Source organism: Passer montanus, unplaced genomic scaffold (assembly GCF_014805655.1).
Source record: "Passer montanus isolate IOZ18808 unplaced genomic scaffold, ASM1480565v1 scaffold11, whole genome shotgun sequence".
Lineage (NCBI taxonomy): Eukaryota > Metazoa > Chordata > Aves > Passeriformes > Passeridae > Passer > Passer montanus.
Window position 1 is genome coordinate 1,409,485 of NW_024357613.1, and position 13,773 is coordinate 1,423,257.

Below are 13,773 nucleotides of genomic sequence, written 5' to 3' on the forward strand. Positions count from 1 at the left end.
AGCCTAGGGAATAACCCCAGGTAAAATGGGAATACTTCACCCATATTATCAGACAAATTTATTAAAGGAAATAAAGATTTGGCTCTACTACAAAGGAAAGGTGAATGAACTTCTGGGACTTACTGAGGCTGTCAATGAGGAAACATTTCATGCCTCACGAAGCGTAAGGCAAGGGAAGGTACGGGTAGTCAAGGTAAGTCAAAGGGAAATTGGTAGCAGGCCAGTAAATTATTAAAGGTCCCACTGACTTCTACTGGCAGTTAATGAAGCAAAATCAGAACTATTTTAAAACACCACTCAAGCTTATTGTACCAGTTTCCCTCCCTCCTTCAATTTTCCTTCTGCCTTTTCTGAATGCAACTGCTTCTGCAAGTTTGATATAAAGCCCCAGAATGGAAAAGAGAGAAGATTAATTTAATTTTTCAGAAACAAGCACCTCAGTAGCTTAGGTTTTTAAATCATTAGTCTTATGATGGGTTGTCAGTGCAATCAGAATGAAATGGGTTGCACCATATTAATGTAGGAGCAAACGTAATGGGAACATTTCAGTCAGGCCACAGTGGCAAAAAAAGCTGTGAAGACTTTTTGTATAAAAGTCTTCACACTAGATTCAATAATACAACAAAATACATTTCAAAATGACAAGTTTTACACAAGAATAAGACTAAAAATGATGCATGCGTAACAAATGGGGCATTTACGAACTACCATATTTATTCTGAATAATTTGAGACTGATCACAGTTACTTTAGCACCACAAAAAACATTAAACATTCATTTCTTACCCTTCCAGCAAAGCAGAACTTGAAAGACTGGAGTTAAGGCTAGCAAAACGTGTACCCTTTAACATCAAAAACAACATACAAAATATGATGTCTATAAAGATACTTAAACATGTCGGTGTTGTCGATATTAGCAAACATTTTAGTACAAAATCACTCTAATCTTAGCATATGGACTTCCAAAGCATTACAACTGTTGACACAAGATATTTATAGACTAGAAGGCATACTGCACATATGCCAAAGCTTACATGACTAGAAACTCACTGGCTGGCTGGAACTCCACTGGTGCTGTGCTTGTCAACAGGGAGGCACGCAAAGAAAGGCATCGCTTTTCCCCAGCCATCTCTCACTTTTCAGAACATCCTCTAGTGAGATGCAGACTGTTTGTGCATGCCCTGGTCAAAATACATTGTATTGACAGATACACACACACACTCTTAATAGCAGGGGGTGCATTCTGACTTCTGTAACACTTCCAGCTCTCCAAAGGGGAATCTGGGCCCCAGACCGGGCATCTCCTCTGCTCCCTGCTCAGAGGGCTCGGCTGAGCCCCTGTGCAAGCAGCGAGGCCGTGCCAGCACAGAGAGAGCCCAGCTGTGAAGGCTGGGAACTGCCCCGTGCCAGCACAGAGAGAGCCCAGCTGTGTAAACCGAGCCGAATGGATGGCCTGAAGGATCGTAGCACTGATTCCCAGCCTGACACAGACCCTTTGGGGCTGCAAGGAAGCACCTCCTGTCCCTTTGGCATGCACTGCCCGAGGCAAGGAACTGAGCAGGGCACTTCTGCTTTAACATGGCAGTGTCCCTTTTTCCCACCACGAACTGTGATCACAGCACTCATCTGGTACCCTGAGAGCTGCCTCTCACCTCTCCAACACCTGCCTGCTCTGCCAGGCTGTGCCTGCTCAAAGGCTTCATCCACGGAAGGCTGGAAAGTACCACCCCTTTCCAATGTGGTGGGCATCAGCTTGACATTCCAGTGTCTCTGCAGGGAGAGGAGAATTACGTGCCCACACATGGTGCATGAAGGGCTGAAGGAGAACAGAGTCAGTTGTCTATCTCATCTGGTGCCAAATACACCCTGAAGAAAGGCCACAGAACAGCTACAGCATCTTTGACTCATGGGGGTAATTTTCAGGGCCAATAAATTGTCACTGGAAATCAAATTAGAAAAATAATTTAAATGCTAATGCTGAACAAAGACCTGGATGCAAGAAATTTTAACTAAGTTATAATTTGAAGTCTGGGTCTGAGATTTGTACAGGTCTTCAAAGGTGGCCAGGACAAATCCAACAATACTTTATTAGTTACACACTGGATCCTGTTGCATAGCTGAGATGTAATTAAGAACCCAAAGGGCTTCCATTATTTCAGACTCTTTGCTGAACAGTTTTCTTTAGATTAAAAGGATCTCATACCTACTGAAAAAGTATGAAACCAATAAAACCTTGCTCAAACTTAGTATTGGTTTCAAGATCCAATGTATTAAATGACAGCATCACATAGGACTGGACATTTCACACTGCCATTTTAAATGAACATGTTTCAACTCATTTTCTTCTGAAGATTTACCCTGAGAACATTCAATGAAAAGATGATTACTTTGTTTACAGGATACAAGAATAATGTCTACAGAAAGTACTCTATGAACTGTTCTCAAGAGAGGGATAGATCAGAGTGATTTAAGGGTCTTCTTGAATTAAGCTACTATTTCAATTTTAGAATCTTTCCCCAACCAGAATCAAGCTTGCATGATTTGGGTCATCAAATAAGATTTCAGCAGGTTTCCCATGAACAGGTTTTCACACCTAAAAATAAATTGTTACAAAATCTTATTTGCATTTATGCAGTTAAAATAAAATTGACTATTCAGTCCTTTTCTCCACTTCTACAATATGAAATATTTTTTAAAATACATTTACTAAATAGTTGCTATTTGTGTAGGGTCTTTCATGTTTTAGTTTGGTTGGGGATTTATTTGTTGGGTTTTCTTAAAATAGAGTCATCTAACCTCATTTTTAAAACCTCAGGGCATACAGAATCTAGTATCTCTCTCAATAAGTTTCTCAGTGGTTGGTCAGCCTCAGCTCAAACAATCTGAGCTTGTTTTTCATCTTACCTGGCTTTAGGACATAAACACCTTATGCTTTTGTCCAAAAAAGAGCACGTGCTACTGGACATTTCCCCCACAGATACAAACTAACAGAAAAGATGCTAATAGAGTTCTTAAACAGTAATTTACTTTATCTTCTCTGAAAAGCCTTTCCAATTTTAGCACTGTTGCAAAACAGGCACTGCATCAGAAATGGGTTTGTTATTCTGATGCCATCACACCAGCAGAGCTTCCTTCCCCCCAAACTCTGCTTCCCTCTCATCCAACATCCACTCACTAGCTGGTTCTACCATAGGAGTCACTCCTAAATAATTAGTCATTGCTCCCTCCTCACGGAGGTCATGATTTCTGCAGGTTTTTTGGTTTGTTGGTTTGGGGATTTTTATAAATTTTATGTAAATATGAGAGTTTGGATTTTATTTTTTTTAACAGAATGGCAATAATTAATCCATACTATTTATATACCATTTCCATATCATTTATAAATCTTTACAACAATTATTTCATATACTCTCCCAGATAATTTAGAGATGCAGAGCAGCAAGTTGGAAAGATGCCATAATTACACCAAGATACCTGGTCACAATCCTTTCAAATTGCAACAGTGATTTAAAAAAAAAAAGCAGCAGCTTTGTTTTTGGTATAAAACTCAGGGCTAAAAAACACATGAAATGCAAGATCTATGATGAACACTAATTTTTCATAGCAGGAAACAAGAGTCTTTTGCCACATTTAGCCAACACCACCTTCTGCTTTGCCCAAATGGAAAATAATACTGAATATCACGTTCTACAGGAACACTCCAGACAAGAGCAGCATTGGTTGTCAGCATCACTTTTGTAATGAAGGCAGTAATTTTAATTAATACTACTATGCATATTTCAGTGACATTTTTAGAAGCACTTACAATGTGCCAAAGCACAAGTCCCAGTGAACTTGAAGGGATCTTGGTTTTCCAGATTGGCTTCCCCCCACCACCTCCAAGTGCCTCCACACATCTCTCTTAACATTTTAACATTCAATTCTTTTAGACCTCACTCATGCAAAGTAGGTACTGAAATTCTGCAATATAAAAAATGCCTGAGCTTTGGTCTACAATACTTAGAATGCTTTGCATGATTATATTTAAAGAACTTCTGTCAGTTGCTAGATGTAAACATTAAATGCAATAGTATTGCTGTTTTAGATGGGTTTTCTGAGCAATTTACTAAAACACTGGAAAAAGAAGAAAGAAAATAAAAAAGATAATAAAGGCAATCACAAAAAATCAAAAACCAAACAGTATGCCTCCATGGTCTATGTAAAGAACAGTTACTAATTTAAAAAAGCACTTGAGTACACATTTTGCCCAGATCACATTTAGTTTACTCTTTGCTATTACAGTTTAAAGTGAGGCAACAAAATTATTGGTATTAAATGGATCTGAAATAAAAAAGTGATTAAGTATTCCAGTGACTGCTGAGCCATATCCATGGATAATCAGTGTGCTTAGAAGTGCTTTATGATAAATTGAAAAGCAGTGCTTTCATCTCCAAGTATTATGCTTTGAAGCATTTTTCAGAAAAAGAGGTTACTTGCTTGACAAGCAGTGCATAATACTTAAGAATACATAACCAATGGGGCCATTTGTTTAGGGTGTTAAGTAAGAAATAGGACATGCAAAGACATTTCTTTATATTTGAAAAAATATGGAGCCATATAATCTACAGGCAGTTGAGCACAGCTATAAAGACCTGTAATAAACCTGCATGTTCACTTAGTGCAAAAATCTTTAATTGCTGAATGTTGTTTTAATAGCTCATGTATTATTTTAATAGCTCATTAAAAACAACTTGGTATTGCACTTAGAATGTATCCTTTAAAGCTGTCTTGGTTTTATGAACAACAAAATAAGAAATCCTAAGAAGTACAACAGAATAATTTGAAATTTAGTCTAATTCACAATACTGCTCCAAAGAATCAGTACAGTTTCAAAACTATTCACTACTCTGAGGTTTGGCTGAAAAGAGATTTATAAACATACATCTTAAGGGTATTGCCTTCACCAAATAATAATAATAATAACAATAAAAAAATCTATTATTCAGCAGCTTAACTTCTGAACGTGTTTGCACTTGGAGCTTGGTTTGAAAATATTCAAAACCTGAGCCCATCAAAAATGCCATCCTTAGTGTTCTTTGGGCTACTGTGAAAGGTGAATGCAAACACAAGTGAGTGTTTCAACAGTTGTATAATAATTTAGCTTTCTAATGAAACAATCATTTCAGCAAAAAGATGCATATTTGTGTTCATGATAGAGAATTACAGAAGACTGTAAACAGCGTGATAAACTTCAAAAAACAGATCAGTCGTAAGAGCTACTACATTATCCAGTATAAACACCCAGGGGCGTGCCTGCAGAGGATGGATCATAGACATCATCGAAGAATCCTGGGTCAGTGAAGGAAAAACAGCTTTCACATTTCCAGAAATCAGTTCTGATGGATTAGAAAAATATTCTCTTCACACACAGAACCACTACACACGTACACACTAAAGCTACAAAACTTCAAATACCTTGAAAATGTGGCTTGAAATCAAACTCAAAGACTTGTCAAAAAAGTTCAACGGTATAAAAGATTCTTGTAGCAGTTTTGCAATAGTTCAAGATTTCAGTATCTTCAGCCAAGAAAGAGAAATCTGGTTTCAGTAGGAGGAGGTCAGGATGAGAAAAGAAAAAAACATCAAAAGCCAGAATCCAGTTCTTTGACTGGCTTTTCTGTCGTGTCTGACACCAAAGTGCTTTCATTTTCCAGCATTTTCTCAGTAGTTTCTCCATCAACAGGTTTTGCTTTCTCTTTCAACTTCTGTCGCTCGTGGATCCAGGGGATGAAAGACAAAATCACTCCTCCGATGAGGGGAGGGACTCCAGCCAGGTAAAACGCCACGTCGTATTTGCCCAGCTTATCCCGCAGCAGACCTGGGAAGGCAGAAAGTGACCACTCATAAATAAAGGGGCCTCAGGAATCCACAGAAAACAGGGCGTGGCTTCAGGTTCAGACACCCAAGAGCTGGCACAGATTACAGCCACTAGAACCTTACAACTGATGGCCAAACAGAGGTGAACCTGGAGGTAGAAAGGTATTCCAGAACTGACTTGGGGCAGTAATGAAGAGCTCAGTAGGTCACCCCTCAACCAACTGAAAATTGCTTAATTGCCATCCACTAAAAACATGCACCATCTTTCCTATTTGAAAGTTGCTCATTTGATGTTCTCCAGCACCTGTATCTTGCCGTGATTTAGAGAAATTCTCCCTCCGTTTGGAAACAGCTACCTTTGAACAATATGCCCATTCTTCTAATTCTAGATATACTCCAGATATTGCATTCCTTGTGGCCTCTTACTAAGAAGATAATTATTGTCTCCCAATAATTCACTCTAATTGCTCTCTCCAAATTCCTCCCATTAGTCAAATTCTATTTAAGTATTAATAGCTGTGATAGTTGGAAGCACCAAGTCTGTGCTGTTCTGGCATTAAAATTTTGTTCTTTACAAGGCTGCATAGTTCAATTATGTCTTATGAAGTACTTTTCACTTACCAAACCTCAGGGTAAATTACCACTGAAAATCATCAGTGGTGAGGAATACACCTCCATTTCTACATCCCAAGAACTTCCAAGTTTTCATCTTCAAAACCTGTACTTTGTCAGTCTCCTACCAAAGGATGAATAAAGCCAGCATTCCTACTTATGAGGAGCAATTAAAGTGACTGGAGCCTTTAGCCTCACAATGGTCTTAACATAAGCAAATTTTGGAATCCAGTTCATTTTGAGATTTTAATTAGGAGGCCCTCTGTAACACAAGCAACCAATGGGCTGTCACTTGTACAAACTGGAAGATGTCAGGTCCTAAATCCAACTGGAAACCCATCTATCTTTCTTTTGAGGAATGTTTGCATTACAATCAAGAAGACTGAGCAAACTTTGAAGAGTGCAGTAAATTAGTAACCCACAAGCAGCAGGTAAATTTCCTTTGTCTTCTCAAGCACACACAGACAAAACCTCCAATGTCAAAACTCTGCACATGATGCAGGAATGGGAAACACGGCCAAAAAGTCATGCAAATATAGAAACACATTTACAGCTACAAACCCTGCCTGCACTCACCTGCAATGGGTGGACCAACTGTCATGGGCACGGACATGAGTCCAAGCAGAAATCCAATGGCCTGGGAGACATCCTGATCCCCAACGAGCTCGAAGGCAATAGGAGCCATAATGCAAATGAAGCACCCGTCAAACAGGCCCATGAAGAGACAGACAGCAACGAGAGCTCCAAAGACATTGCACAGTGGAATCATCATAGACATCAGCCCAATAAAAAAGAATGAGGCCACCTAAAAATGAACAAGGAAAAAAAGTTATAAAAATGCATTGCATCAAATTCGCAAATCGTAAGGGACCAGATGAAACTCCTTGCATTTGCAGTGAATTAGACTGCCTGCCTGTATTTACTTTAAAATAATCAGTCTCCATGGATTACCACCGTCAGAAGTTACATATTAAGATAAAACAAATATATCACTCATGACAGGCAAAGAAATTCCACCACCTATTTCACAAGCTTTGAGAATGCAATTGTAATCCACTATCCTACAGTGATTGTGTAAGGTCATTTGTCATGCACTAATATTTTTTGAGAAATAAGTCAGAGAAATATTAAAAGTTTAAGATAGCTAGAACACTGTAATTAGACTCCTCACTGTTATAAGTAAAAATATTGGTATTATGAGTGATTATTTCAGGGTGCTTATATTCAAGAGAAGTGAAAATATTTATTTTTTCCATTAAAAAACTATCCTGATGTACTGCTCTAGTCATGCATACTTACAAAGATTTTCTAATATAATTTTAAATTATTTATTTGTTTTGGATTAAAGGAATAAAACTGTCTTTCAGCAAAATGAAGCAGAATTAAAAAGAAAATAAAAGTGGTAACAGTTTTGCCTGTGCACCATCCATATGTAAGCCCTGGAAACCAAGGTTCCACCTAACTGCAATAAAACATCAAGGAACCTAAATTTATCCTTGACAACAAATACTCCAGCAGAATAGTAATTCTTTCCTAAGAATTGATTTCCATAATGCAGTGCAGACAGCCCCCACTAGATGCCTCCCTTGCTATTCGTTTTAAGAGACCTCGCAATTGCCAATATGAAAGTAAATTAAAGCTTTTCCAAAATCCCACACTTACAACTGCTAGTTTCTCAAAAAAAAAAAAAATCATTTATAGGTGTGGAGGGAAAGAAATGTATATCCTCCTTTCTCTCCAAGCTTCAGCATTTCTGGGAGCCAGGACTCTTTCTGCAAAATCTCCTCAACTGTGCACCACTTGTATTGCCATGGCCATACCCCTGTGTACTGTGCACAGAACATATCTGACACCAAATTAGTGCCTGCCAAAGATCAAGAGATCCAAAGTCTTTACTAGAGAAACGGCTTAATTTCTCCCCTACCTGGGGAAAACCATTATGAAATCATGATCTGGGATAAAACAGAGAAAGCAGAATCTAGAGAATCCCCAAAGGTTCTCACTCACATGCTAATGAACAGTAATTTCTTTCATTCCCAGCTGAAAACAGCCAGCAGGAAACAGAATTTTCTTAGTACTAAAAACAAAAATCAGAGATTCATAAACTTTGCACCAAAGGCTCCTAGTATCAAAAGCCATAGACTGAGTTTCCTAGAGTTCTGAAACTTCTCAAATTTGAATCACCAATCAGTTAATTCTGCTTATTTATTAATAGTTCCCAAAACCAAATCCTTCGGAATCCCCAGTTTAGAAGGAATATAGAAACAATAAACACATACCTGTAGATAGATTTTTTTTGCACCAGGAATATAATCTGCCACTCTGCCAAAGATCAATCTGCCAACTCCTGAAGTAATGCCCAGACATAGCAGAAGCACTTCTTCTGGCACACTGTCACCAAACTTCTCTTTTACATGATTCATCTGTTTAAAAAGAGAAAGTAAATTTGCTTTAGAATTAAAAACATAGACCTTGGAAAACCTGAGTCAAGTAGAAGTAATCTGTCAATCACTTACAAATTCAGCTACAAATGGTCATCTTACTCTTCTTTTACAGATTTTAAAATGCAATATTTAGTGCAACACAATAAAAACAATCTGAAATGTGTTGCTGTTTTATCCACAACTAATGGATAACAGGAAGGAAAGAAAACTAAAGGAAAACAGGAAGGCTCTGTCTAATTAAGAAGAAAAAAAAATAAGATAACTGAGAAGTGTTCTCTCCAACCACTCTCAACTCACTAATGATAGATTCAAATTAAGACAGAAGCTACACGGGCTACCAAGCTTGCAACACAGCTCTGGGCAGGAGCAAGAAGCCGAGAGCTGGAGACAAGACAGTGCAGGTAGGAGAGGCCCTCCAGGTCTCATCCCAACATCCAAGATGTCCAGGGGCAAGGAGGAAGCAGGGCAGAAGCCAGGGCAGTGCCAAACACAACAGCAAGCACTCCCACGAGAGGGAGCAGCTTCAGCAGCAAGGAACAGGGCAGACTGGAAGAATGATTTATCAGCCACTTCAGCCTGAAGAACTAAAACAACTGACTGCGACCACAACAGGATGAACTATCAGTGCCAGCAATTCCAACTTTTCAAATCATAGTAAAAAAAAAAAATTAAAAAAAAAAATATATATATATATATCACCAGACTGGCTTGATGGATTTGGATTTTTTTTTGTATTCTCTCTACTTCCACAGTGTTTTTATCTGTGGTTTTTGCTGTGATTTTTTTGGTTTTTGGTTATGGTTTTATTTTTAATCATCCCCAAAGACCAGAAGATTTCCCACAAGAGATTTTTTTCACTATCGCTTTTTGGAATGTGCTTGGCAATACCAAATATGCCACAATGGGCACTAGATGTAGAAATCATTTGCACAGTCCTGCAATCTCCATGTTCATAAGTAGTTTCGAACAAGAAAAGTAAACAAGTAAAAACAAGTGAAAGTTCAGAGATGTAAAAGACTAAACAGAAGAAACTGCTTTTCAGTAAAGATGTAGTAAGAACATTTGAGGGACAAGGAAAGCACAGGCTGATATCACTTCAAACCAGAGAACCCTTAATTCCTCATCTGTAAGATGAAAACTCTCCACTTCAGTAAATACTTCTAGAGCAAAATAGTGTCAATTCTTTCCTGGCCAGAAGGCTACTATACAAGCAGAGCTGTTTTTTCCTACAAGAAAATAGGACTTGCTGAGTAAGAGCAATTTTCTTAAGTGCAAAATCTGTTGGAGTTTTTTTACCTGTCACAGAAAGCCTATTAAATCTAATATTAATTTGTCCAATATAACTGATTTTGTAAGAAAGAAAAAAACAAGGAGGTTTATTCTAGTTTTAAAGAAAAACTTCTAACTTAAATTGATGACAGGTGCTTGCTCTTTCAGTTTTTTGCTTTGTAAGACACATTTGGGAACAGAATCTGATGAAATTTTTCATCTGAAATGACATTTAAACATAAAAGATAAGCTGTTCTACTTACTCCCTTTCTGCCAAAGGCGAGAAAAAGAAAAGCTGACAGTTTTCCCACCCCTACCTTTGTGTGCTTGTCAACACCTGCTGGCCCAGCTGGCGAGAGCAGCCAAGGTGTTCTCTGCAAGTTTTGTCACCTGTTCCACTTCCAGGTTTCTGCAGCCTCTATCTTGTTTAATTAGCAGGCCAGATCCATCCACTCCCTGGAGGCTTTTCAAGCGGCAAGATAAAGCTCTGTATCTAGATAACCATTAACCCTGCACCTGCAACTGAGTCACTGGATTTCTCAAAGCAGCACAGGGGGTGAAATGCTGCCACTCTTCCATCAAGGAGGGAAAATACTGATTCGGTTAACTCCTTAAGCAAGAAAACAAGCACTACTCATCCCAAATTTAAAATATCTAAATTAGTTGTTGGTTTGGGGTTTTTTTGTTTTGTTTTTGTTTGGTTGGGGTTTTTTTGTTGGTTGTTTTTTGCTTCCACTACTCTTAAGTATACAATAATCTCAAAGAAAGCTAGCTTCCAACTAGATATAAGAAGAAATCTTTTCTGGTTTTTTGCTTCCACCACTCTTAAGCACACCATAATCTCGAAGAAAGCTTCCAACTAGATATAAGAAGAAATCTTTTCCTTGGGAAGGCAGTGGCATAGGCTGTCCAGAGAGCTTGTTCAGTCTCCTTCCTCAGAGGTTTTTCAGGACCAAAGTCCTGAGCAACCTGGCCTGATCTCTCAGAGCTGATGCTCAGATCCTAAACAGCATATTCAATCTCCAGTGACACAGTCACTAAGCAAGCAGCAGCAGTATTAACTGTCTGAAAATACAGTGATTCAGGACTAATTCAGTACTGTAACTCTAGGTCAAATATACGTATGAAGTAGCTAAAGCAAGGTTCAGATTTCCACAGCTTTTTAGCTGTTAGAACTACTCAAAAGCCTCACAATGAGCAATTACTTGTGAATACTCCCATGGCATTCATGCTCTTCTCACTGCAGAACTATACAGGTTGTAATTATACAACTCTTCAGGCATGTCTACAGCAGCCAAACAGGGACCCAGCCACACAAAGCCCAAAGCATTTCAATGTGTGCTGTGCCTGTTCTCAGTAATGTAGCAGCTTCTTCACTCAGGGCTGTGTGCAGGCTGAATTGCAGGTCTGATTTTTCCAAATGGAGACAAGACCTGGTTAGCTCAGGCAAAATTACAGTCCAGAGTAGCATGGTTTCTTCATTATTTAAAAATGTAATTTATCCTTGTATAATCCAGTTTTCCAAATAAAGATATATAGACAGTGAAGATCAGAACTGAATGCATCCCTGGCATCAGCATCCTCCTTTGTACCTGTGCTCTCTACTATCAGGGTGACAGACACAGATCTTGTCCAAATTCTCACTACTGTTAGAATGAGACTAGAAGACATATCAGCCTCTTGGCAGTGGCTGGAATGCTTTCTGATACACAGTTCTGGTTGACCTCTCTCCAACCAGCTAAGACCCAGGTTTTTCTAAGCCCTCCCCTTCACTGCACGTGCATTTCAGCTACATTCACACAGTGAATCAAAGACATGAATCTGGGCAAAGCTGTAGCTCCTTTTTTTCCAAACACAAAGAACCTGAATCTGAAAGAAGTGGTTATGAACTAGTAAGAAATAATTCTGTCAACCACTTTCTTCCCATATATATTCCATTTTGGGGATTCCCAATCAAGCAAAGCTTTTGTATGCTAAATGCAATAGTCTCTCTGACCAAAAGAGATGGCCAACAGCAGCAGAAAACCTAGGAAACTATGAGCACATTAAAACCACCTTTTTCTTAAATTACTGGTGCTAGTCCTGCTGTCTGACACTTTCACTGTAAACAAGCATAAGGATAAAAGGAAATGCTTAGGGAGTACTGCTGGTACCATTTGTATACTCGAAATATTATTAACTGCTCCAAATTAAGTTTTCTCAAAGAGCTGAGGGAGTGTAGAAGCCTAGAAGATAAGGGGGCTCATGTGCATGTCTGAAACACTGATAGCCAGATAGCTGTGGAGCCAACCAAGGATTGCTGGTAATAACAGCCAAGGATTGTTGGCAATAACATACTGTGAAAAAGCACAGTGTGTGGCTGGAGAAGGGGGCCATACAAAGGTAGGGCAGCACTTTTCCAGGACAAACGTCCTTGTTCTGGCTCCTGGAGATAAGCATAACGGAACGGTGCAAGCACAGGAATGAGGTCGAGAAGCCAGTATGGATTGTAGGGTGGAATCAACACCAAAAGCCCTAAAACCCCATATACCATTTCCAGGAATGTCTATAAGAACAGACTGTGCACAACTTTCCCACTTTCTATGCAATTTAGTTATCTCCAGCCAGAGAGAAGTAGCCACACGAAGTCCAGGTGGCACCCTGGCGATCCCATCAGCTGGATCAATGCTGTAGCCAGGACTGGTGATCTCTTTCTTTGCAGTGAGCTGTCCTGGGTGACTGGAAGGTTCAGAAAGTGCTAAGAAGCAGAGCATAAATTAACTCTGGATAAGTCACTGTTTATCCTCCAACATATGGACTCACCACAAAAATGGGGGATAAGGAGGATGAGAAACAGAAAAAGAAACTTGGTTGCCAGCGAGCTTTATATGATACTGGGTGCCAGGAAGATCATTTAAGGCAATAACATTTCTAGCCCAGACTCCACCAAAGAAACTTTCACTTCACTGATAAGCAAAAACATCCAGCAAAACAAGCCAGCAACTCCTGCACTTGTACAGAAAAGATGATCTTCATGTTAAGAGACAGAAATAGCATTACTAATACCTAACCTGGATCAATTTTTAAGGGATTGCCAATATCCTGAGATAATTTCTATGAAATATGACTTTAGCTAAGTGTCTTCACATGACAAATACGCATATACATATCTTAAAGAAATTCCTGCTTCCACTCTTGCCCCAACAGTGGTAATACTTCTTTTTACCTCTTCAATTTAAATTATGCCAAGAACAAGAAAAAAATTAAATAAACAAAGTGAAACATTATATACCAACAGCAAACTTTTCTCTTATTCCTCTGAAGAAAGCAGATTAAATACAATAATTCATACATAACGAAGATTCAGAACAAGCATAATCTGAATTTCTGAAGTAAAACTGAACACAACAGTTAACAGGTCAACTGTTAAGCCTATTTAACATAAAAACCCTAAGCATTAAAAATTCAAAAACACTCAAGGCTGACAATTACACAGTTAAAATAATTTTGAGGAATTTTTTTTGAAAAAAAAACAGCTAGTCCTGAAGCCATATGCCCTAAACAGTAATATTTTTTTTTAAAAAATCTCAGAGCTGTTAGTGTTATCCTAAAGA

The 13,773-nt window shown here is 38.6% G+C and overlaps 1 protein-coding gene across 1 annotated transcript in view; it reads right to left on the minus strand.

Moving 5' to 3' along the window:
- Nucleotides 1–1,624: 1,624 nt before the first annotated feature.
- SLC16A10 (solute carrier family 16 member 10) overlaps nucleotides 1,625–13,773 on the minus strand; it is a 64,819-nt gene continuing 52,670 nt past the window's right edge. Inside the window, exons 4-6 of the mRNA XM_039726625.1 lie at nucleotides 8,747–8,890; nucleotides 7,044–7,272; nucleotides 1,625–5,856 (exon numbers count right to left, since the gene is read on the minus strand). Of these exons, the coding sequence (XP_039582559.1) occupies nucleotides 5,621–5,856; nucleotides 7,044–7,272; nucleotides 8,747–8,890 (609 nt within the window). The 3' untranslated portion in view covers nucleotides 1,625–5,620. The remainder of the gene's footprint in view (nucleotides 5,857–7,043; nucleotides 7,273–8,746; nucleotides 8,891–13,773) is intronic.